Source organism: Dromaius novaehollandiae, chromosome 2, assembly GCF_036370855.1.
Source record: "Dromaius novaehollandiae isolate bDroNov1 chromosome 2, bDroNov1.hap1, whole genome shotgun sequence".
Classification (NCBI taxonomy): Eukaryota; Metazoa; Chordata; class Aves; order Casuariiformes; family Dromaiidae; genus Dromaius; species Dromaius novaehollandiae.
The window spans coordinates 5,070,549-5,097,179 of NC_088099.1; the positions used below are offsets into that span (position 1 = coordinate 5,070,549).

Below are 26,631 nucleotides of genomic sequence, written 5' to 3' on the forward strand. Positions count from 1 at the left end.
ACCTGGTCCAGGAGGGTTTTCAACACCTCCAAGAACAGAGAAGCCAAGACTTTCTGAGCAACCCGTTCCAGTGTTCAACCACCCTCACCGTAACAAAGTGTTTTCTTATGCCCAAACAGAATTTCCTGTGTTCCAGTTTGTGAACATTGCCTTTCGTCCTGGCACTGGGCACCACGAGACGAGTCTGGCTCCGTTTTCTTTACCCTCTGCCATCAGGTATTTACACACATGGATAACATCCCCCCTGAGCCTTCTCTCCTCCAGGCTGAACAGTCCCAGCTCTCTCAGCTTCTCCTCGTGTGATAGATGCTCCAGGCCCTTAATCATCTCTGTGGTTCCTTTGCCGCACTCACTCCAGTAAATCCATGTCTTTCTTGTACTGGGGAGCCCAGTACTGGACACAGCACTCCAAATGTGACCTCACCAGGGCTGAGTAGAGGGGAAGAATCAGCTGCTGGCAATGCTTTTCCTAATATAGCCCAGGATACCGTTGACCTTCTTGCCACAAAGACACATTGCTGGCTCATGGTCAACTTTTAGTCCACCGGGACCCCCAAGTCCTTCTCTGAAAAGCTGCTCTCCACCTGCTCAGCCCCCAGCCTGTGCTGCTGCATGGCGTTATTCCTCCCTGGGTGCAGGACCTGGCAGTTCCCTGTGTGGAGCTCCATGAGGTTCCTCTCTGCCCATTTCTCCAGCCTGTCAAGGCCCCTCTGGATAACAGCACGACTCTGGTGTATCAGACCCTCCTCCTGTTGAGGGTGCTTTCCATCCTCTGGTGCAGGTCATTAATGAAGATAAACAGTATTGGCCCCACTATTGGCCCCTGGAGGACAACACAGTGACTGGTCTCCAGGCAGACACTGTGCCACTGATTACAATCCCTCTAAGCCTGGCAGTTCAGCCAGTTTTCAGTCCACTTCACCGGCCACTTATCTAGCCCGCACTTGATCAGGTTGTCTATGAGGTTGTTATGGAAGACAGTGTCTAAAGCCTTATGAAAGCCAGCATCCATGGACTTGTGCATGTCTAGTTTGCTAAAGTGTTCCCTACCTGACCCTTCTCGAGGGTTGGTCTTCATTGCTCCAGATTTCCCCTCAAGGGCCTGGGATCCCTGAAGACCAGTCTTAGCAGTAAAGACTGACGTGAAGAAAGCATCCGGTACCTCTGTGTTTTTGGTGTCTTTTGTCCCCAAGGCCTCTGCCCCACTTAGGAGCAGGCCCATGGTTTTCCTAGCCTTCCTTTTGCTGCTGATGTGCTTATAGAAGCCTTTCTTGTTGCCCTTGTAAAGATCATGAACCACTCCCTTCCCTTAGCCAGAAGCTATATTTTTCCATGTTCCCTGCAGTAATGAAACAGAATTCAAGGTCTGGAGGCCTTGGCTCATATCCACAACACTTAGTAAACCAAGTACATCTCAGTAAAAGGTATGTTTGCAGAATGTAGCTTTTAACCTTATATTCTTTGCATACTGTACACAGAGGAGCTAAGCTTTTCTTTTCTTTTTTTTTTTTTTTTTGGTCACACATTTTTTGCTAGTGTTTTGTCAATGAATAAATATTTGCTGAATTCCAGTGCATAGAGTATTTTTACAAATGCCCAGAATACTTTTTCAGATTAATTTGGAAGTCCTTGCCAAACGATAAGAGAGTGATAAGAAAATAAGCAGAACACTCACATAAGGTACTGGTATCTTGGGTGTTTTATCAGGATTTAGGATTGTGACACAGTCCCAGAACTGTTATACAAGAAATCTCTGCTTACAAAATCTCATGCCTCGGACACCTTCCAGGTCTCAACTTTGATATGCCTCCTGCGTTCCCGTTTGAGCAATCTAATTTTATCAGCAGCTCCTTCTCCAAATGCTGGCAAGTTCCTGCTGCTAAATCCTGTGGTTTCTTTCCCAAAGAGCTGTCTCTCTAGCTCATAACTAAAAGCTGGGAAGTGGAAGACAGAGGTAAGAATGGTGCAGCAGCCAAGAAGAGTCTGTAACCCCCCATATCATGCGTCATAAACACACTCTTCTTTTCTGACTTTGTCATTCCCATACAGTGGGGTTCATTTATTCTAGCCTCCCTATAACCAACATAATCAGTGAAGATCCAGTCAGTAGCAGGCAGGAAAGTGAAAAGTGCAATTCATTTCATCCTACAGCACACACCTAAAACAGGTCGGATGACTCATACCCATACAGTGCCTATTTCTCACCAGTGGCTGTAAAGGAAGTCCTGGATCACTAGTTCACATGGAAAAACCTATCCTGTAGACACCTCTGACTAGATTAGATGGATCCTACCTGAGATTCACAGATTAGACTAAACCTCCTACAGCCAGAAGCTGCCCGAGCAGAATCACTACTGTGACTCTTGCAGGCCAGATTGCCAAAAATACCTGACCTCATTGGAAGTTTCCAGTTTGGGATGCCCAGTTTCAGACATACAAAGCTCCTTTATTTTCCAGATTGTGGATGTTCACCACTTTCCAATCCCTTTCCTGGCATGGGTATGTCAGGCAAGCAGAACATGTTACAAACATCTCCCAGCAAGCAATGCATGAGCCAGCTGTGAAAATTAAATCAGTTTTGCATCTGAACCCATTAGCTTTGTTGCACCTGAGCCAATTAGCCTTGATTAGAGAACGAGGGCTTATTAACTCAGCTTCAGAGCAATATTAATGTCACAGTGCTGCTTCCATATTTACTGTCTCTGAGTGTCTGGATCTAGTCTCTGCACTGGATGGCCTCATATCAACCTGTGGCTAGCTTGGAACACCACCATCATAAATAAGCTAAAGTTTCCCAAATAGGCCTTGAAAATTGAAGCATCCAGATCCATGAGTTGCTGTGAAACATCTTAACCTGTGCAGATCTACATAACGGGTGCTGAATAGCACATGCTGTGTACACTGCCAGGGAAACCACACACCAAAATTCACTGTGATGCCAAGAGCCAGAGCTCAAGGAAACACTGCTTTAGTTTGAGGGCACAGCAAAGGTCTCAGCATTGTCTGTTCTTCTGCACGGGAAAGAATTCTGAATGTATGCACAACCTGCATCATGTGTCAACTGTTGTGGTCTAATGCAACTCCTTCAAGTAAATGAAAAAGCAAATGAAACTTCTAATCTTGCACTGCCAATGAATGTTTATCTAAGAAAAACAATAATACATACCTGAGAGGGGTTTTTCTCACTTAATTCAATGCTTGTTTCCATTTTGATACAGTCAACAACTACTGTTAATGTGGGACATCACAAAAACAGGTTGCTTTCCACTGTAACAACAATCTCATCCCACCCTGGTTGAAATGACAAATAAAATATGTGATTGAAAATGTGCTTTTTCCTTTTCTAGCTTTACAAACAAAGCTGCTAAGGAGAAACCGCTTCCTTATTTCAGAGGTAATGTTGGATTTATTAGCTTTCAGCCAATGAAAACAAATAGAAGAAGAGTGCTAATATATACAAACGGTTCTTAATGGGATGAGTTTTCCTCAGGTTATATAGCAGGCTGGGCACTGGGTCATGAAACATGTAAGAGCAATCATTTTCTTTCCACGGCTAAACTTTTGTGTTTCCTACTAGATCTTACTGATCAACAGAAAACCAAAATAATGCAAAATAATGCAATTTAGGTCTCTACAAGTATGCATTGCAGAAACAAATTACTGCAAGACAAGCTTTAGTGCAGATTTACTATTTATCGCCTGATCCACAGTAACTCCTCGTGTACCGGGTCTGGTAAAAGGGAGGTAATTCAAGGCAGTTTCCTCTTTAGTAAACTTACCCTGGGTTAGGAAAATCTATGCAGGTAGCTGACACATTATGTAAATCTACAGCTTGTGTCGTAATAAGTTTCCCTAGCCATATCCCCAATCACGTAGGCACTCTGAAGTGCCTCTTTCAGACACTTTTTCAGAAACTGGCACGAAGTTTTTCAGAAACGGCTCGTGATTTGAGGCCCACCTACTGGAGGTCCCAGCCACCACCAGAAAATCTGGCCTACTACAAGCATATCAGGTTCAGCAATTGAACCTTTGGAGCCCCTAAACCAGTCATTGCTCCTGAAAAACTTGGCTTAAAGCTGTGTTATTTTTTCCAAACTCTTCAGCTTTCCTCTGATTTCTAAAGTGACCGTTTCCTGTCCATTCATATTAACCCATGATATCCCTTAAATCTTGCTTTGAAAGTTTATTTTTTTTAATTAGAAGACTTCCCATTATTTTAGTTCTAATATTTAAAGCCTGTTCATTGTAAAGAGCTCTACCCTTGAGACATAGCTAAACCATGCCAGTAGGATGCATTTCCAAAGAGCATGAAGGATATTAATGACAAAACCAAAATAAAATGATGGAGAAAAATGAATCGAAAACAACAGAGACTCAAACTGTCATTTTTGCACTCTTTGTGAATAAAACATATATGGACACCAGAGATTCACTCATAATATTCTGCCAACATTTCTCAACCTGTCCTACATTTGACCATTCTGGTATGGGCAGATATGCAGAAAAACAAATACTAGCAAATACTAACATTGCAAAACAACGGAGTAGCTGCACTTGGGCTAATAAGCAGAAGAAAGAGGGCAACCCAGTTTTTTATATTTTAATAGCATGGTCATCAAATGAAGTCTGAACTTTATTCACAGTGATGAATTATCACAAGTGGGTGCTGCTAGAATAATGTTAAAACACTTTCTACTGTAGAGTAGACCTATAGAGGGATAAGAAACCTACTTAGTGTGTGTACATACCCGCCCTGCACCGACTACCAAATAAAGCACTGCAACATGACTACCTCTCCCCTCATTTTGATCAGGATGAGGCAACTCATCTCACACTACTACCAAGTGTAATGAGATCTTTGCAGTTTTCATTCACTACCAACCTGGGTGGGTTTCAAACATAACATGGTGGGCATGTCTACATGGACACAGTATCTCACATAGTACCTCACATACATAGTACCTCAGTTTGAAGCTAGCTTCAGACCAGTTGGCATGACCACCTCTAGCTGCCGAAGTGTAACACCAGCGAGCTCAGCGTGGGCTTTCTACAGCTTATCAGCCACCTCCAGCACTACGCTACGGTTCCGCTCTCAGAAGTAGGAGGCTTAACATTTCATTATTATTCCACTGAACCGACGAGGCCCATGAAACATTTATAGTCCAATATCTCTGATTAATTTCCACTAGCAAATGAATTATTAAAAAAAAATGAGGAGGAATCTGGGATGTTACTATTACCATTGCTTTGAATGTTTTATTTATACAGGACGTTCTGTACAAGACAAAGTTAAATATACATTTCCCACAAAGGTGACATATACGACACCTTATCATAATAGCATGTTTGCTTAACTATTCATCTGCATATACAATATGCCATGTTTGTTGTCAGCTAAGGGGTCAATTTTCAGCAGAGGGTAGATTTATTATACCACAGAAGGAAAGAGAATGAAATCAAGCCATATATAGAGCCCAAGTACCAAATGTTACCCACTGTCTTTTAATGCACAATTACCAAACAGTTGCTGCTTTTGTTAACTTCAGGAAGTCACGTTCGTCAGGTTGTGAAAAAGAAAATGGGAAACAATGAAAAGGAAAACATAATTAAAAAAACTAGATGCAAGCTGCTGGAACAGGATATGATTCTGCACAGATCCCTGTAAAGGTTCTTATGTTGCCATATAATATACGGGGGCCTTCTGATTGTTTGATTCAAAAAAGGTCTGTAAAGGTAAATAACCACTTTTTACATGAAATAAAGCATGGAAATAAAATGTAAACATGGAATAAAATGTAAAACACCACGTGTTTTACATAAAAAAAAATATAGAAATATTTAGCTTGATGCAGATAGTGACAGAGGGAATGCTCTGATTTTTTTTTTTTTTTTTTTTCAGAAGAACTAGATCTAAATGAGTGTTTCATTTGCCCACTTCCTCTTTATGGAAGGATTCCCTAGTAAATCTCAAGAGCCTTCTCACTTGCCTAATAAGGACACTACTATTGAGCCCTGGAGAAGGAAAATACTGGAAAGGGCTTAGTAATGCTGAGTTTCTCCATGCTCGAGCTTGGTCACGAGAATCACTCTGCACATGAAGTGGTTTCTTCACGTGGTCTATGTGCATTTATTTTGGCCTTTGTCAGTGAAGCCAGAGCAGAACCTGGAAGGTGTTCAGCTTAAACAGACGACAGATAAGCAGTAGACTTTTCAGAACAAATATATATGGACATAATTACAGATAATGGGTAAGAAAGATCTGGCTCTCTGGAATTCTGTGATAATAGAGACAGAAGTTTCAGCAAAATACTCCCCATAACCTGTGATGAAGGAGCCTCAAACTCTTTGCAGCCTATTTCAGAAAAAGGCTCAGAGTTCGGGGCCTACCCTCATCTGTATTTGTCCTCCAAGGCTAGCCATAAAATACAATCTATTTCCTAGCCCTATTCACTAATTTTCACCTCTTTCCTGTACCTTGAAAAACCCTCATGTCTTCATGAATGAAATTCATCTGAGGCAATCACCTTGGGCTCCCTTTATACTTAGTAGAGATCTGCTCAGCATACAACCCTACAATCTGGTGCACAACTCTTCTCACCCTAAAGTAAATGTCGAAACAAGGTTTGATGATTCATACCCTAACGTGGCCTGTTTCTCCTTGCCAGCTATAAAGGAAGGCCACAGAAACAGCTCATCTGAACACATCTGCACTGTAGACATTCACATTTTACTCAGATGAAACTCAGGCCTGTCACAAGGCAGCTCCCTGCTTCCCCACAGAAATGCTTATCTTTGCTGCTCTTCCATCAGGGAGTGGAAGTTTATCTCCAAATTGGCATGCTTTAAAGCAGTGCTTTAAAGTAATTGGTGTGGGCTTACTAGATTAGAAAACCCAGGAAGGAATTTTTGTGTTACACAGGATCCCAAAAGTTTTCAATCGTATTTGTACCGCTATACTATTTTCTGTCCGGGGACAAATACATTCGGCATATTCTGATTTTTTCTTATAGCTGCCCTGTGAAGCAGGTGGGAAAATCAGACTCTGTTTGCAACACGAAACAATGCGTGGGCTACAGGTCATGGAAAATTTAAGAGGAGGAAAGGTTTACCACAAGCTGGTGGATTGACTGACACCATGCTCAGCCACCCTTAGCTGTGATTTTTCAGGACGCATAAGAGAGAGCTTTGCATCTGGGATCTTGCAGTGTTTGTGATCTCCCACTCGCAGGAACTCTGAACATCAATTGCCTTGAACTACCCTGAACCCTGATGCAATCTTTTAGTGGGGAATTGTGGTGTCTGCAGTTTATGAGATGAGTGAATCTGATCTAAAAAGGCAGTCTTGAGCCCATGATACAAACATGCCCTTAAATTCACAGAGATAAAGGGGTTTACCAAAGGCCATGTAATATACCTGTAGCAGAATTAGGAATGGATGATAAAAATCAAAAAGCAGAAGTCCTTTATTAAACTTTCATGAGATATTCACTCTCAAGATAGAGGAATAAATTATAGGCACACCATTTATTTGCAACCTTTCCACTAGGAAATCATTTTTTTCAAAGTATTTTTTCCAATCTTCAGTTGAATAAGCCGTTCCCATTTTGGTAAAGTGTTGCTGCAATATGTCACTTCAAGAATTTATTTCAGAATACAATATGTTGTTTTGGTATCTCCAGATACATCTTTACATTACACTGTTTTCATACATGCACTTTATTTAATCATGAAGAATGCTACCTATCACAGATATGCACCCTTTAAATGTCAAACCTAAAGATTTTGTGTTTTCTTGTAATTGTGGAGAAGCAAACCACCACAGATCTCACCCAGCAGTATGGTATACATAAATCCTAGTGTTACACTGATATAAAATTAAAGACACTGGTATAGCTTTCTCTCATCCAGAAGGGAAAATAAGCTACATCAGTCTGAGGTACCGTAACACACTGCACAATTGCATCCAGTATAAGGAACTCAGTTTTACTACTACTCTGATAACACAAAACCACAAGCCTTACTGCAATTTTTATGAGACCGCAAGAACTCTGTGTAGGTCAGGCTATAGCTGAAAAGTCTATATGGCTACCAATACTTTCAGTGCAAAATGAGACTTGCTAATATCAGGGAAAGAAGTGAATATATATTTCTTGAATGACATCTTGTATTTATCCTGGAGTTTTCTAGGTGAAGAACTAGGCAGGACTGAGAGGGCAAGGAAAGTGACAGAAATCTGGGTGCAGCTCCTTTCATTAGATTTTTGGAAGCAACTGCAGGATACAGAGTGGATCGAGAAACAGACCTCAAGGGGACGCTGACATTTTACTGCTTCATCTGAAAGCTTGATTTGGCAGTGGAAGCTCAATTTGCTCTCAGAAACTGTATGATAAAGGCAGTGACCAGAGTTTATGTAAATGCTGTTTATATTATAAGCAAAATATCTGAAGCATGAGGTGAAACTCTCCCAGCCTGTACACAACCATGTCATTCTTCCTCATCGTAAACTGGATAACTCTTGTCCTATTTCCTGTATTGGTGGGAATAGGAATGTGCTAATTCAGTCATTTCCTTTTTTTCTTTACAAATAAAGTGCAGGTCAGGTCAGTCACAAGATCGGTTCTGTGCCATTCCAGTCGATAACAGCTCCGTGCCACCTAGAAATCAAAGCAATCATTTTACATCCGTCAGTTAATCATGTCATTGGAATGGAAACCCAACCTCCCTCAAACAAACTACTTTAGAGTTTTGGATGGCCTCACTTGGGGTAACTACTTACATCTTTTCCAAGGGAAAGGAAGGGAGATGAGGTCCTTGCACCCAGTATTTTTAGTGCCCAAACTGGGAGGTCAGTCTCCTTACACTTATTCTAGTCTTTTCTAGGCAATGGAGAGTCCCCAGCAGCAGCTGATTCAGAACAGGTACCTTGGCTTTACAGAGACTGTAGGGAATCCCCAAGATGGCTATGAGAATTAACCCTATATAACCAGGATGCTCAGTCTCTTAGCTGTTATTAGGCAATCTGCACATTCTCATACAGACCGGCCTCTGATTAGGAGCTGTGTGGCTCTGAGACCCTGAGACCAGATGACTTCATTTAGCAGCGCTCCTTGTTCCTGTCTTTGGTTCCTTTCAAATATTCAATGGCACACTTCAAAGACATGGTTTTGCTTTCTCTATGGTATTGTTTTGCTTTTTCTCTGCCATCATCCTATCTTCAGAATAACACTGAAGATGTATATTGAGGACAGTATTTCCAAATAAGTCCACGCTCGTGCATAAAAACCTTCATTTTTTTTTTATTCTTGGCTCTCTATTGGCTGCTACTGCTCAGCTGCCTGCTCCAGGAATGTGACCAACACTGTGAGGGCAAAGAAAGTATCTAGCCTGCATTTGCCACCAAATGTGTCTATGTGCCTTCAAGGCACGGTAGAAGATGACAAGCTGATCCAAGACCCAGTGAAACCATGATGAGTCTCTCTACTCCAACCTCTGCCAGGTTGAAGTCAGTCAATTCGCTGTATAGTCAGAGTCATTCATTATATGAATGGCACTCTGATCCACGGCATTTCTTGTATTTGCAAGTTCTCGTTCCAGATCTTCTCAGAATTAAACTTGACAGCATTCCCAGTGTTGACGATTTAGATCTGTTTTGAAAATCTGTCTCAGAGCTCAGGAGCACAGTAGTAAGACATTTGTGAGGGGGTGGGGACAACAGTGAGTTGCCAGAGTGCAAACTACATTCTTTCTGTCACCAAGGAAAGGATGTGTCAGCAGGGGTATGACAGCTCAGTCCTTTTGTTGAGCAGGCTGATTAAGTGAAAAACAAAACCAAAAGCTGAATCCACACAGTATTCAACTCAAGGTCTTAAGGGAAGTAACCACCTGAGGGATCTTTTTCAGTCTACAACTGGTGACAGCAAAACCGCAAGTAAACTGATATGGAAAATTTGGGCTGTTGTGAAATTTTTCCTTACTTCTTCTGTAGAATATTCTTTCCATTTTTGATTTTGTTGACCACATGAAAGAAATGCAGAAAGACTGTCCTTATCTCTGGGCTTAGTAGGAATACACAACGTTGATACCTCACTTCTGGAGCTAAAAACAGGACATACCCTAGCAGGGCATGGTCTGCCTAGTCTGGTATTTTCCAGTGCTGAAAGTTACCTCTGCCAGAGGTTCAGAATATCACTTTGTCCACAGAACCACCAAATGCAAGTGGGAAGTACAATCTCCACATTCAATCCCCATTGGATTTTTCTGGTGTTGCTATCAAACCATCCTTTATCGTTGTGTACAATCTTCCCAAGGCGCCATCTTCTATCTCACTGGGATCATTAAAGCTTTGAGAGGGATCCTGGATCAGCAAAGGCTAAATGACACAGAATCAAATCTGCTCTGTGGACACACTGTCCTCTGTGAAAATAATAACACGGCATCACTGCTGCTGACACTGTTTTTGCTGGTATGACTTAAGATATTGCTGATCACTATGCAGCGAGGAACTAGCCTTTTCTAAAACAGGTTTGGAATAAGGAGCTTAAGCAGAGAAACATATTCTGAAGCAGGACTCAAGGTAACTTTCATAAAAAGCCTGATCCTCTGTATTTATTTTCCAACTATTTTTATTGAGCTGTTTATATAACGAAAAGCAGCCTTTGGCTGTTTGCCCGTACAGAGAGGGCTTCAGAACTTTTTTCACTTAACAAATCTGCACGAAGAAGGTGTCAAATAGTCAGGGACCTCACGCACAAATGCTGAACAAGTATTTTCTGTAAGGACAGAAACAAAATGGTCTGGACAATGCATTCTGATCATTTTGCCATGCTGTCATACCACAGTGCAATTCAAATGGAACCGAGATTCTTGCTGCTAATTCAATTATAATTTATCAGATTAGCTATAAAAAAACAACATTTGCCTCATCTGGTTCAACTATAACCACATCCAAAGCTCATGGAAGTTAATGGGAATACTTCTGTTGAACCTAAGAGGAACTTAGGTTCAGGCCCTGAAGAATGCTCAATCTAGAATAGCATTCAGAGAGTATTTCTCATAGTAATCATTTGATATTGTTACAGAGCATACCAATAATTCAGGTTTAAGTGCCCATGCTCTCCTCTCCTCTAATCCACCAACTCTCCACTTGTCTCACTTCAAAGGAAAACACATGTACTGTGTATCACACAGCCCTGCTACCAGAGAAGAAAGCTGACGTTAGAGGGTTAATAAAATACATTGCTGAATTCAGATTATACAGTCAGATCAAAGTTTTATTCCCCTCAGGCAGGGCTAACAGATGTTATTTCCTCCAGTGGAGACAGTGGCTAAGGATTGTGACTGTGATATAAGACTATTCGTCGGGGGAGAATGGAAGAAGTCTGCACGGCATCTCCCAAACAACCCAGGGAACCACATTCCAGACATCTTTTGGTCAGAAGCTGACTACTTCCACAGATGTCTAGAGCTGAAAGCCATAGTAAAAAGACATGTGCTTGCACTGACTCTTTGGTTGGGAGCCTGCAGGTTCAAGCAATACCTGCTGGTGACTAGTTGCTTGAGCCCCCTGAAGTGTTAGCTTCTTTAAACTCAAATTTCTCATTTGATATTTTGCAGTATAGGGACTAAAAGCATGAGCCTCACCTCCCTGCAGAAGCAAAACAACTCTTCTCCTCTAATAATAATAATAATGAAAAATGCCTAAATATAGAAATGTTCTATTACATATGCAGTTCTCCCTTTGGAAGAGGATGAAACAAACACCAGACAGATGTTAGGCATGTAACTCAATGCACTACGGGATGGTGTTCAGGTATTAGGGTAAACAATGGGTAAGGCTTTTCATGGATTAAAACAGAACCCAGTAATGTGAAAAAAAAGGAAACCTCCTGATCAAAATTGGGCACCTACAGTTAAACTTCTCAGTTCTGATTGTTCAGGCTGTGAAATTCTGCACAGTCCCTGAGAAATTATCCTGCATTTGTTGGTGAGAAAGGATTAGTAAGGAATTTCATTATGAATGCTTGTCAAAAGGAGTAATGGCTGCTTTTTGTTTGCTTGTTTGTTTGTTTTAATAAAATTAGGGGTATTTTCCATGGTTGTATGATATAAAACATTACTTTTGTAATTGTACCTCCCAATTTGTTAACAGGTTAGTTAGTTTGGTTTCTTTTTACTTTTCTGTATATACTGTCTCATAGTTGGAAAGAAGGAAAAATGTAGTATTAAAAACCTCTAACAGCAAGGCCACGATCAAATAAACGTACTCAAAGAAAATGGAGAATACAGAAGAGACTCAGACAAGAAGCCAGACTGATCAGGGTAAATCAGATAATCCTGAGAATGGTACAAACAAAATAAATTGACACTGGAACTTGCTGGTAATTTACTTCTCCAAAAGATTAAAGCAGAGAATTTAAAATAAACAAACACCACCACTACGAAAACTGCGCATAGCTTTGATGCAATGCCAGGAATGGAAGCCATTCTAACACCGACCTTAAGTTGCATGCATTATTCACCTCATTGTGTGGGGTTTCTGAGACTATATATTATCTATCTTAATCTGTAAACAGTCATGCTTATGTTTCACTGGAATGGAGGAACCAATACAATATATATGTGCAGGGAGCCCGGACTAATATCACTGCTGTCATGTTACAGGATGCCTCTTCTACTTTTCTGTAACTGTATAATGGCAGCCCTGCAGGAACACAGTGTTTGGCAGCTAATGCCCTCATTTGTTGTCTTTTGATTTTTATTTTTTTATAACAGGAAAAAATGTGGCAGGAAGATGAGGGAAATGACAAGAGAAATCTGAAGCTGCTTGGCTTGCTGATTTAACAAATGTTACAGGCTTTGACAATGAGGCTTTTACTTCTTGCTCCAAAGATACACAGACAGCAGCTTTCAAAGTCCTGCTGCTGGAGTTGATATAAAGCTGATTTTTTAATCCAGAAAAATTTCCCCATTATGCTTCCTTCATGTCTCACTAGAGTAACTGAAAAATGTCCCCATTAACTTCAGCATGATTTGGTTAAATTTCTTAGAAGTCCATCATTTAATATCATATCAACCTCAAAATGGTCATGAAAATCTTAACATCACGGCCATCATGGCCCTGTATTTAAGGAGCGAATATGACCTAAGAACTATCAACAACGGCCTAATAAAACATTAATAATACTGTGTTTTGTGATCTTAAGAAGCTTTTTGCTGCTCATGGACACATGGGCAGTTTGAGCAAACTGAAGCTTTTGAGCACAGGGCTTCATGCACTGAGAATGGTACCCATAGCCCTCAGTGCAATTCTAGCTTTTAGAAAAGACTGATGATGATGGAAGAATTTTTCTCCTTTTCTCATTATACTCATACAACAGGAACCAATCACTATTGGGTATCCAAACTCTGACCTGTTGAAACTGAGCTGAGTTCACAAACTGACCAGCTAAGTCAGCTTTGGTGATGTAATGAAGGTGCCCCTAAAAGTGAATTGAATGCCTTTGCGAGTTTGTTGTTAATTACAACAATAAAACAAAATGTGTAATACATATTATCACAGTCTGGCCCACTGATACTTATTCTAATTATTAACCACTATTGTTACAAGATTACCTGTTGCAATATTTACTTTTTACCACAGTCCAGCCTTATATACATTATGTTTATCAATAACTAAAAAAATTTGTTTTAAAAATTTTAGTTCTCACTTACTTTGTCCTAATACAGTGCTCAAGTGGAGGAGTAAGATCGTTGTCTTTAGCTTCAGTGCACATCTGAGTTGCATCTGCAGAGACATATCAGATATGATTAGTGTCTGGGGTATACTTGTACTCATCTCTGTACTGCAGTGGCTTGTAGGAACCCCAACCATGGAAGTGACAGAGTAGACCAAGAGCCACTACCGCTCACATGGCAAAGCACCTAGCCCACAGTAAGCATATTCCCACTTCAGATTGAAATGCTCTGCAAGGTAATCACTCTTGGCACTCGAGTATCAGCCCACACTCTCATCCACACCATCTGAACAGAGTGGGCACAGACAGGGCCAAGGATGCTCTGAGTAGATACTACATGCACAGCTCATTGTAAATAGCATGGACTTTATAGCTGACCTTAGCCAGCAACTTGAGTGGGCAGTGGGCAGGTCATGGCACTCACTACTTTAGTCAGCTCTTGTATCCTCTTAGCTCACGGTCTACAATCTGCTCATGTGAAGGCACTCCAAAGCTTCAAAGAAGGTGACTGAATGCAAACTTTATATGGGGAATGACCCCCAGATTGTGCCCAGGAGTTTTTGGGGAGAGTTAATTGGTTTGGGCCTAAAAGTTTCACAGAAATGTGCTGACTAACACTAAGGATGACCATGGGACGGTGTTCCAACCCATGTCCTGACCCAGATTATTTTACTACTATAAACATGATCTCAAGGAAAACATGGACCAAAAGGTGAAAGAATGTGCTGGCGGACTTTTATGAGGCGTTTATTTTGCAGCTGATGTGATAATTACTAAAAATGCAGTTTTCTTATTTACATGCTAAGGACAACTGTAGTGCTAGGCTTGAATAGGAAACCCCAACACCAGTCCAAACTAGGGTAAGATCCCTTCCCCTGGAAAGGAAGATAGTCCCTTGACTTTTGGGAGAGCTGTGCGCAGACCAGAGAAGATAGTGTTGTTTTGGACGTAAAAGAGCTAGCGCAGGCTCTGAGCATTTCTTTGGGACGGAAGGGCAATTGCATTGTTCCGGGGAAAACAGAGAGGTCAGTGTTTCAGAAATTGGATCTGTCAACAGTGAAAGTAGTTGCTGAGCTTCCCAGGGAGAAAACATCCTGAGACTAGCTTGGATGTCAGGCTGCTCAGCTGTTTCCTGTTTTGGAGTAAAACATTTTAGACTGCAGCAGACCAGGCTTTTTTGTTTTCTTGTATTTTTTCTATCCATCATCCAGCTAGTGGGAAGGTTGTGAGCTACAAAGGATGTCGAACCAGTGCGTGGGATATGGACCTGATTCAGTGAGACTGATCTAGACAGGATCGAGGTGACTGTTTCTATATTCACAGTTGCAGCTGACCGCATTGTACCATGTGTCTGGTCTATGATTATAACGATGCAGCAGGTACCTTACCTCTGTTTCCTTCATATGCTAAATATCATTGGTATAAGTGAAAAGGCATTTGCCGTATCTAAACATGTGTGAGTTTGTGGCATTTGTTATTGTACCATATAAAAAACAATTCAGCTCAGGGGAAAGGTGTTGTCATGCCCTGTGGTTCAGAGGGAACATTGATGGTTCTTCACTAAATTGCTGATCAGCCTGCCACAGTATTCTGCAAGTCAGAAAGGTAAAAACTAGCAGTGCAACCAGACACTATTTATGCCAGCCTCAGATATATCTGGCTTCCTCATCTCACAGAGATGACCTGACTCTCCCTTGCCCGCTGATCCTGTCAGTATAAATACACATGCAGAAAACTCTGAATGATTTTAGGGGCTGGAGTAATGAAAAATGGATACAATTTAGAAGTACATAAGGAACGGAAGTTTTCTTCCAGAACCTCAGGAACTTAGAGGTATGCCTATTCCATCCTAATATTGAAGAGTTTATAACAGCTTTTAGAGGTCTCCGGTAGTATTTGGACTTGTCTGAGAATTCCTGATGCTGACATTCCAGATCTTCTCAGAGTAAGAAGGAACAGACACTGTCCTGACCATAGCACTGGTAGTAGAACAGGCATTTGGCATGGCTGCCTTTCACAGTCATTGCCAACTTGCTGAACTTAGTGAATTTCAGACTTGAGTTCTTCCAAGTAGGAGACTTTGAATGGAGGTATTTCATAGTAAGGAATATGAAAAAGTATCACTAAAAGTTATATCTTAAGGAGGCAGGCAAGGAATGTTTACCTGAGTTAACTAATTGACAAACTGATTTAAAAGTGTTTCACATAACTCATTTGAAGCAAGGAGTATTGATGCTACGTTGTTCCATCTTGGAGTCACCAACAGCAAGAAGAATCTGAGTAAGATACTATGCAGCTTCTTCACTTACATTTTAATTTAAACTGAAACCTTAAGAAGTGATGTTTTCTTTTTCAGAAATCTTCTGCACATTGGAACAATCTTAAGTGTGGGACAAAGCTACTTCAAAAGAAACTGTTATAACCAACATACCAGCTTGCCTAGTAGCGGTCTCCAATATCTGAAAATCTGCAATTTCACTGGTTACACTACTTTCAGTGGGACTGGCAAAGCGGCTGAAGATGGTGCATATGGCTCTGGAAGAATCTTCTGAGAAATCTTGTTGTATTTTTTCTTAGCAATTATACAACCACTTTTTGAAAACACTTTTGAAAGGATACCAAGTTCAAGGGATGTGTCAATGAGATCAAGATACATAGGTAGGCACTAACTGTATATATTAGAAAAGAGGAGCAGTATTTCTCCAAGCAGCACAACACGCTCTTATATATAAGTGCTCTGTATGACCTATAAAAAAATCCCAGAATCTCCACCAAGTCTCTAAACAGCTGACAAAAGCAAATACGCAAAATGCAGAGGGTGATTAATTTAGATACACTGTCTTCTTTTCCTTCTCGAACTATCAAAAATTTCTACCGAAATGAAAAAGAGGACTGAAGAACGTTTTTCTGTTTGGAATAGCACGTAGAATTCATTAGCAGATGTTGCCTACTTTCAGAAAGGGACTTCGTATTTCTTTTCATTTTGGCAAATGATCATGAATATTAGCATCAGGCCAAATTCTCAATCCTGGACAGTTTTGATGCTGATTCCATGCAGAAGAGGAAATGTTATTCCCCCTCAAATATTATTTTGCTCTTACTTTCTGGCTTTTCCTCCTTTCTTGCCCAGTGTAATTTCTTTGAGATTTCCTGCAAAGTGACCTTGATTGTAGCCTTCCTAATGAAATCTCAATTTTAAGGAATTCCCCTTCTTGCATATGCTAGTCAAAAGCAAATAACCAGGCTAATCAGCACCAGCGGAGATGTATCTGTGCTGTACCCAGCATCTCACCTAGCATCTCCGTATAATGCTGCCTAATCATCATAGCTTGTTGGTATTTCCATTATGGAAATACCAGTAATACTTAGCATTGTAGTATATCCACCTGGTACTGTGCCACAGGGTTTAGATATATCATCAATGTAACCTTTAAGAGGTAAAAGAATTTCATTTTTTCTCCAGACCTAACAAAGGATTATTATGCAGCCAGAACTAGGAAAACTTTTCCCTGGAATGATGAAACTATTTGGATTTTACAACCTTTTGCAGAATTTCACAGATAACAGAAGATTTACTAGGACACATCCCTGGAAGAGGCTAAACAACAAAAATCTCAATGCAAGTTTAATTCTTGAGGAGAAATAAATGCCTTACTATTCAACGACAGGTTCAATAGTAAAGAAATAATATATACAAGCTCTGACCACCTTTTTATCCTGGGCTCTCAGACAGCTTGGTAAGTCTGGATTTTGGAAATGTTCCTGATTTATTAATGAGGACAATACAGATGAGGAACCCTGTTCAGGACCGTATGTTTGTTACATGACAGAAAACAACAGATGTGTCTCAATGTCTCTAGTCCTATGCTTAATCGTATTGTGTGTGTCACTTACAAAGAATTCCCTTACCGCAAGAAAATCTCCCTCTTTATTTACAGTCACAATGAATAATTAGGGATTCTCTTGAGTCTTTAGAAAATAGTGAGACTGCAGTTACCTCCAAAGCACAAAACCAGCAAAGAGATTATTCTTCTCACATTGACAATATATAACTCACAAATAAATCACGGAAAAAGTTCACCCTAAAAGGCATGTTTCAAAAAACTATGAGCCTATGAAAAAAGGTAACTTTGGGGGGTAATTATGATTGATTTGATTATAATATGTTAACATTTACAATATGCTGCCTCCAGTATCGTAAGTTTTTGTACAATCTGTTATAATAAATTTTCTTGTATCTGAAAGAGACCATGTGGCAAACAGTTGGCAAATATAGTCCTGTGGAGGTTGACTAATTTGTTGAGATAAATAATGTGATTACTACAATAGAATGACATGGATTCAAATTAAAGTAAGAGGACAAATAACAAGGAGAAAGACTTGCATTCACTACCATATCTTGAGAGATGCTAAAGGCCTCCAGCACTCCCATTATACTAACAGTTTTGGCACATGGTCTTAATCAGAATGTACAACACCCCTTATAACTAATTCTGTCTACGAAACAGAATGTAGGTGCAAACAAAACATACTGACAGCTTATTTTTAAAGAGCAGAATATAATACAGTGGCTCCTTAAAACTGAGAAGAAATTTGTTTAGGTTGTATAAATATATTGAAGGAAAGAGAACAAAAGTTAAGGAAGACACTGTTAGCAAATAGGAATTAAAGGGCCAAGAATAACTTAACGTGCAAATGAGGAGGATCTTTCTAAGCATCAGAATTGTGATTATCCAACTGTTTTCCAGTTGGAAAAACACCTAACTACTGTAAGAGGCGCTCCACAATTTGACATGGTTTCCTGAAAGAATGAGTTTAGTAAGTCAGAAGATCTTGTGCACTCTGGTGTTTCTAGGTATGCCCACAGGCAGGGAAAGGACTAGTCTTTGTTAGATTAGTACCATTTTCTGTATCAGCTGGCTTTGGAGGCAAGGTTTCCTTGCTTCCTCACTCTCTCTGCTCACCTCACTACATGGATGTAGGAATGAGAAATAGAAGTCTTATCCTTTCTGCCTGTAGAAAAGATCTGGGAAGATGTAAGAATTTAGAGAGATGTGGAAGAATGGGAGTAGTTAAATATGGCTTATAGCCCTGCAAGAATGAGTAAGATTTCCTTGGAAATCAGTGTCACTGAAAGATTTAGCAGTCTCTGTAAAGTAGTTCATGTTCACTTTTAACACTTTTAAGACCTTATTCTCAAAATTTCCATGTGATATTTTATTTCTAATTAATCATTGAAACTAGTTACACAGATTAGGAAACAGGCACACTAACAATCTTTTAACACCTGAGATGTCATAAACTTGTTCAATTTTGTATTATCACATTCTTCTTTCTGATATGGTGCTGTTGACACCACCAGAGATGAAATGCACAAGTAATGCATTGTACATACCAACTGTTAACCGTATCTCTTCTTCTTGGTTGGCCAAGCCATCGTAATAATATAGATCAAATCTCTGTTCTGTTTTCCAGTCATCCAATAAATTCTTTTCCAAACAAAAAAGCACACTGAAGTGGCTTTCACTGCATACCAACCAAATTGGGTATTTAGGGGTCTTCAAGTAACAACCAACCTGAAAGAAAGATAAGAACATTAAAAACTTTAGGGAAAAAAAACAAAAAAGACACAAGAAAAGAGATAATTAATTGTGGAAAACAGTAAGTGTATTTTTCAGTTATTTATTGTGGCAAACAAACACTAAAGAAGGCTCATTCTATAGCACTGATAAAGCAGACAAATATAATTCTGGAAAACCACGGAACATTTGAAGCAAGTATCTGCCCTTAAGTTATAAGCAGGCGTTTCATTTTAGCACCTTTTTACAGATATGTAAAGCATTTTCATATTCCAGATATGTACAATATTCTCATCTACTAGAAGAAAGCAATAGTGGAATCAGGTTTTTTCTGCTGCTTTACCCCATAGTCTTTAAAGTTCAAGCTCAGCAAAAAAATTGAAGCTAGTTATATGCTTGTTTCAGCTCTTGTCTATTGATTTTTCATGGAATTCAAAGTGAAGCTAGGAACTGCCCAGGAATTCTGAGTTGAAATGCTTCATGGGATGCCATATACAATAAATCTCCTAAAAGGAGGTTTTGTCACTTTTTCCTCACAAATGAACGCACTGTGTAAAGCAGAAATATATATGTTTGAATACCTGGGATTGTGTATATATGGCTTTGAAATTTCACGTATGCTGATATAAAATGATTCATGGCAGTTTCCTGCATCCACTGAGTAAGTATCTTACAACTATTTTCCTCCCCCTACACTAATGTGTTCTGAGGTAGATACCATCCTCCTGTCACATACTTCTGCTTTAGATCAGCAGCACCAGTTAATGATTTTAGCCCTTCAGTTTTAAATAATACAGAAAAGAATATCTATTAGATTGTTTAATGTAGCAGGGAAACCTTATTTCTTCCAGCTGGGACTTTAATATTTATCTACAAAAGATATTTATTATAAGCTATATTGCTGTCATTGAAAGAACCTTCTAAGTTCAAAATAGAATTGTTTTCCCCTAATGAACTGCTGGTTTTCATATCTTCCATAAATTGTTCAGCGAAATTAAAAACAAAAATATAGCTTTTTGCTTTCAGTGGAATTATTCTGACTATGGCTGTTCTTTGTATTCTTAGAGTGGGTGGAATCACTGCTGTGCTGGATGCAGTATAAATTTCAACATCAGAAATCCTTTAAGAACCAAATGATCTTCCAAGATCCACTGTTCTGTCTTCTATTGTGTACTTAATCTTGTCTAGTGTTAAACAGATAACTACTGTGAAAAGCCTTTGATTTATCCCCAGCTTTATGTATTCTTTGCACAGCAGTTGTTGCACTGCTGGTATGCTATTTAATCTGCAAAACAAGGAATGGCAGCCAATTGTACAAATGTATGAAATGCAAGATCAATTGCACTGAATCACAGCACGGTTGAGGTTGGAAGTGACCTTTAGAGATCATATAGTCCAATCCACCTGCTCAAGCAGGGTCACCTAGAGTACATCGCCCAGGACCTCATCCAGACAGTTTTTGAATATCTCCAAGGATGGAGACTCTACCACTTCTCTGTGCAACCTGTTCCAGTGCTCACTCACTCTCACAGTAAAAAAGTTTTTTCCTTATGTTCAGTGCAATTTCTGGGTCTGTAATACAGATACGTGGATCAAAGAACCTCTGCTGGTTCAGAGGCTCAGTAAATTTCCAAAGAAGTTTGCTTAGTAATATGGAAAGTGAGATAATCTACAAAAATCATGTCTGCCTACTGCTACCTTTCCCTTTACCTCTATATGACTTAAATCATGCTTCAGGATATGAAATGGGTGCTAGTGGGGCCCTCATGACCAGATAATTTCATTGTAATTGTCAATTTTGCAGCGTTTTGGGACTTTTCTAATTGGCTATGAGGGACAGGATCCAATTTTGAGTGGATTGCTGATATGATCTGGCAGTTATTTTATTCTTCTGAGCATGTCCAAAAAGGCTTTTAACAGGTAAATTCTTTTACAGGTTTTCTAGAGTTATATCATAGATACAGCATATATAGTACTGTCCTTAATTCTTCATCTTGGGCACAGAGGTGCAAATGTGATTCAATATACAGGTAAAAGGCAGAAGCCAACACATATGCTGTTGTACTCTAAAAGTCTAAACAGCATCCCCAGCAATAAGGATTACCTTTTATTACTATTATTATTCAGATCCAGTATTTATACCTGAAGTGCTTTATGAGTAAAAAATCAATTATCTTCCCAAAGGAGGATTTCTTCTCATGTTAGATAACAAGTCTCTAGCTAATTAGGTAACTGTTCCCTGACTCATTACTTTGCTAATGTCTATTTAAAACAGCCTTTTATACAACAGTTTTGCTTTTACATAAATTCTTGGCTTAAAAACACAGAGAAAAATTTGTGAAAGCTTACAAGAATACTCTAAAAAAGAAGTCATCAAGAAAGGAAGTACACAGATATAACAAAAGATGGCAAATTAGAGGGAAATGGATAAAAAGATTCAGTTTCACAAACATCTATATTTTAGTTTTCATATAAATAAAATCCAAAAGGGAACAGTCAGTCATCTTTTAAAAATGTTTTTTTCCATAAATGTGTGCTAAAATAACTCCCAAGCTTCATCAAACAACATTTGACAAAACAAGATTATAGAGACGGATAGGGAACTGTTTCAGAGCACACACTCACTCCAATTCTCACTCCCATGAACAGTCTCACTGAAGTCAGGACAAGCTGTTCAGATGAGCAAGGTCTGTAGGAATATTTTTCAAATATGTATAGTTTTCAATTACAATGCTTGCAGAAGGAGGCAGGGGCACAAACTTTAAGACAATAAGGGGAGTATAAAGACATTGCAAGTCAAATCTTCATCTCCATGATGCATTTCAATTACATCAGCTATACTACCTGAGGATCAGCTGCTGCCTTTGACATCAAACTGTGTTCTGGATGTTGGATGGCTTGCTTCTCCCACAGACCACGGGTCACTCTGTCCAGCTGACTATGATCACCTTCCAGGGACTTCTGGCTCTCCAGATACTCTCTCAGACTATTCCTATACTAGTAGATTAAACAGGTGGTCCAGGATTTTTTCTCCAGCTTTAAGGTCAAGTGGCACAGAATGGTTTATGTCCATGTGGCTAAAATTTCTTCTCCCACCAAACAGGTTGTTCTGTCCATACTTTCTTTAAGGAATATCCCTGGCACATAGCATTACCCAAATCATGTCCAGGCTTTTTCTGGAACATCTCAGCTGGCACAATACAGAACCATGCTAACTGTCAGAAGTTAGGACAATCAGGTCCATACTCTGTCCTTGGTTAGCCTTTTATTACAGACTTATCCTTCAGGAATCCCAAACCATTATTGCAGTTGTCCACCCTTTAACTAGCTGACTCTTCCAGAGTGTGTTTCGAATACCTCCTCAACTTTAACTACTCACACAATTCAGTTCAACACTGAATTCTTCAGACAAGTTTTTTAATTTAGGATAGTGCGTGAGGTAGAACTGTAAGACCGCATTAAACAGTCCACAGTGACATCTACCTATTCAGCAGCCCGAATCCAACAAATCCATCCTTTCATATACATTCTCTTACGGCTTATCACCTGCTCACAAGCAGCTATCATGCAGAATAAGCACACAAGTCCAATCACTTACAGCATCACACATTCGGTTTATACTATATTTAAACATTTCCCTGCCTCCCTATTCTTCTCTGTACAATATAGCCAGTGCCTTTTGCAGAATTTCTTTGGTCCTTTGACAGACTACAGACATCTGCTTATCCGTTCCCTGTTATACAAGTTCTGCCTTACTTCAGTTAAGTAGCTAAAATAATTAGATTTGATATTTCTCAGGTTTTTACAGCATTGCTTTAGCCTGTACCAGTGAGAACTGATAATGAAGGACATATTTCTAATATAATAAGGTACAAAACCAGCCAGGAGTACAATATGCACTGCAAGACTGGAAACGAGGATCCAATTGCTCTATAGACAGGACAACACTCAAAGTCAATAGCACCTAGTAATTTTGATGGAAGAAGTGCTAGGCTTGGACCGAGGCTCCTAAAAAGCCCATTGTTTTTGCCACTACTGATGATTGATGTAATCAGCAGCAAAAAGACCATGACACGCAGCCCTCAAACATTCTGCAAGAGGAGACACTGCTAACCACAGTTCCTTAGCTTCAGTCACCCACAAGAAGGGCTTTACAACTTCTGATGTCTCACACCCAAGAGATTTGTCCTAATGTACTGAAATCACACAGAAACATCTAAGCATATTAAATCAGGTATATGTGACTTGAATCTATTTTATTAAATATCATTATTTTTGTTAAGGGCTGAACAGCTTTATACTTTGCAGAACACAAAAAGAACCCATTTTATGCTGATTATAGTATCATAATGCATTAAAAACTATTAAAGAGTAATAATGCATCAATATTCAAATATTTATTTTCGCACACGCTCATTAATCTGTTTCAGGCAAAAAGAGGGTAGGGAATTAAGTGTCTTTTCACGCTGCATTTTTCCAGTTCCTATGGATACTTCACTAACCATAATCTTCTCCCTTACAAATCCCTTAAGAATGCTCATAAATTTCACAGAGACAATTCTCATCTTCGGAAAATGTCAACCTTTCAAAAGCAAGCACCTGCAAGGGGTTCATTTTCAACGCTAAGGGTGGTCTTTTTCCTCGTCTGACTTTAATGCATATTTATACAATGGTAAAATTAACTCTACAGACAAATATTTATTCCTGGAGAATTATTCCAATATATCTGCCAGCATGAGTGTTTGGTATTTCATCATTCAGATTTTATCTGCTCATTGAACATGGCTATGTTTTGTCATTTGTATACCAAAAGAAACAAACAAGAAACGTAACCTAGATTCTGTGTTTCTTGGACTACATTAAACCATCTACCTTGAACAGAAACAAACATTACATCATCATTCCTTTGCAGTGGCCATGATTCAAGGAAGAAGAGATCATATCAAAACCAAGGGGGATCACTAGTTATGGCTAATGTGGTGGCATTTTTCTCCAGGAGTTCTGTTATCATTTAACATAATTTTACTCCTTTGCTTGTTGATTTTTTTTAATTAAAATTACATTGTTTTATAGTGCAAACTTCAGTCATTTTTTGCTTTATATTTGTTTGCCTGAATACAACTGTTATAGGTGCTTTTTGTCCAAGGTAATCACACAGTACTGTACTGAGGTCCGTGTCATTCCACAGAAGTCCGGGTCCTGTTGAACTAAGAAATTCCTAGTTGCACTGAATCCAATAGAACTGATAGACAAAAGGATAGTTACACAGAGCTTTAGCATGTACAGGCCAAAGCACATTGCTTGTTCTGTCAACTTTTTTTTCTGCCAACTGTAGTGACATTTACTGGTATGAATAATTACTAAAAAATGTTCCAAAAGCATTACATCTGAAGTATCAATAGTGTAAAAGCAGATACCCTTTGAATAATCCTTGGGCTATCAAGACCACAGACTCAGGACACCTGTTCCACCAGCACTAATAAAACAGTGTCAGTCACACTACTGGCTGTTCTATTTCCATATAGTAAAAGGACACTGTAAGGGTAAAAGGAGTTGTTGCCATTAATATGTATTAGATGTCAATCACATTAAGAAAAATAAATCAATTCTCATAATTTCTGACATTCAGAGTATGTATAATTTAAAGGTTGGGCAAAAAATTGAGAGTTTTTAGCCAGATATTTATGAATTAAAGCAGCAAATATGAATGCTACAAGGGAGCTCTAGATAATTTATATGGCGCTTTGAATCCTCTTTATTGTAGAAAAGGAAATCATTTTAATGATGAATTGGAAAACATATAAAAGGTAAAATTAATGGAGAAGAATGGAAAGATTTTTGTTCAGTCCCAGGACTACTAAATCACATAAAAGACTCCTGGAAAGCCCTGGCTTTTGACTAAGGTCCTCTTATGCTGTCTCAGTACAAAATTATTCCTAAATACTTTTCATACTTGCCTTACACAAATCATACTATACTTATCAAAAGTTAATGAAAATGGCTCTAATGTATCTGTTATGTGTTGATAGTGCACTAAATCAGACAGGTTTTAGTAGCCTATATGCCAACCAAGGCAAGCCATCACTGGCCTCAACCCAAATAACTAAATACCCATTTGTAGCTGCACTATTTAGAGGCAGCCTTCAGCAAGAATCCAAAACAGAACTTAAATTCATAGCTCTGGATCCATGGCAGGACACCTTGCCTGCTTTCTCTCCCATCACTGGCAGAGTATTCCCAGGCATAACTGAAGAGGAATTAGCTTTCCCATTGTTACAGGTTCCTGATCACCTCCCATAACACTGGGAACACATAGGCCCCCAGTGGCACGGTGGCTTCCCCTATTCCTCAATCCAACATAGCAGTTGTGGCAAGGCGAAAAGACCTTAGGGTGCCAGGTAGCTGCCAGATCTTTTCTGTATCCTTGCCCCATTCTGCTATTTCTCTGCTATGTCTCAAGTGACGCAATGTTGTGGGAGTTTCAGCTCTCATTCACACATCAGGACTTTGCCATCCCTTTAATCCATCTGGAGGAGTTTGTAATTCATTTCAAGATGTTGCTTCATTGCAATGACAAAGATAGGCCAATATTCAGGCTACACGACTTTCAGCATCTATTTGTAGACCCTCTAACTTAGGCTAGCCCCTAGGCATTGACTGTCTGTAAAATCAAACAAGGAAGAGATGGGTATCATCAGAAATGTGGACACCCCTGTTCATCAACTATAAAGGGAGTTGACTAGACTCTTACCTAAAACACTCTCAGCCTACAAGGGGCCTGAAGTTAGATGGAAAAAATCCAGACCCATATGCTAGTATTTAAAATGTTAAGGGATATCTAGACAATATTTGACCTATCATTTTCTGTTATGTCTGTTTGCAAAGCATGCAAACTCTTCAAAACATGTGGAGTTTGTTACTGTTATTGTCTTAAACAAAAATGCTGTAATTCTATTTTGTTTGGAAGAATGTTGACAACAAATCAATGCCAATCCCAGCAACAGTGACTGGCCCTCTGAGAAAAAAAACTGTCCATGGATGAGTGGGAGGACAATAGGACTTTCAATAGCTTGAAAGGCAGATGTATAAACAAGGAATGCAGAACAGGCTTTTAGAATGATCAATGCCTTGTCAGCCTTGTTTCAATCAAAATTGTATGTATCACATGTTTTTTGCCCACAGTAGCACCCACAAACATCTTACATAAATAGCAGGGTCACTTGAAGAACGCATCTGTAAGGCACAATCTCTACCACATAATCATTACTGAAAAATATGTAGAAAGTAAAACTGATCAGCATTATCCATTTTGCACATAC

The 26,631-nt window shown here is 39.4% G+C and overlaps 1 protein-coding gene across 5 annotated transcripts in view; it reads right to left on the reverse strand.

The window, feature by feature from the left end:
- Positions 1-7,445: 7,445 nt before the first annotated feature.
- Positions 7,446-26,631, reverse strand: part of MINDY4 (MINDY lysine 48 deubiquitinase 4) — an 86,748-nt gene continuing 67,562 nt past the window's right edge. For all 5 annotated transcript variants that reach the window (XM_064505686.1, XM_026096460.2, XM_026096449.2 and 2 more), the window contains 3 exons: positions 19,129-19,309; positions 13,711-13,783; positions 7,446-8,654 (listed from right to left, as the gene is read on the reverse strand). In XM_064505686.1, coding sequence (XP_064361756.1) covers positions 8,606-8,654; positions 13,711-13,783; positions 19,129-19,309 — 303 coding nt within the window. In that variant the 3' untranslated portion in view covers positions 7,446-8,605. The remainder of the gene's footprint in view (positions 8,655-13,710; positions 13,784-19,128; positions 19,310-26,631) is intronic.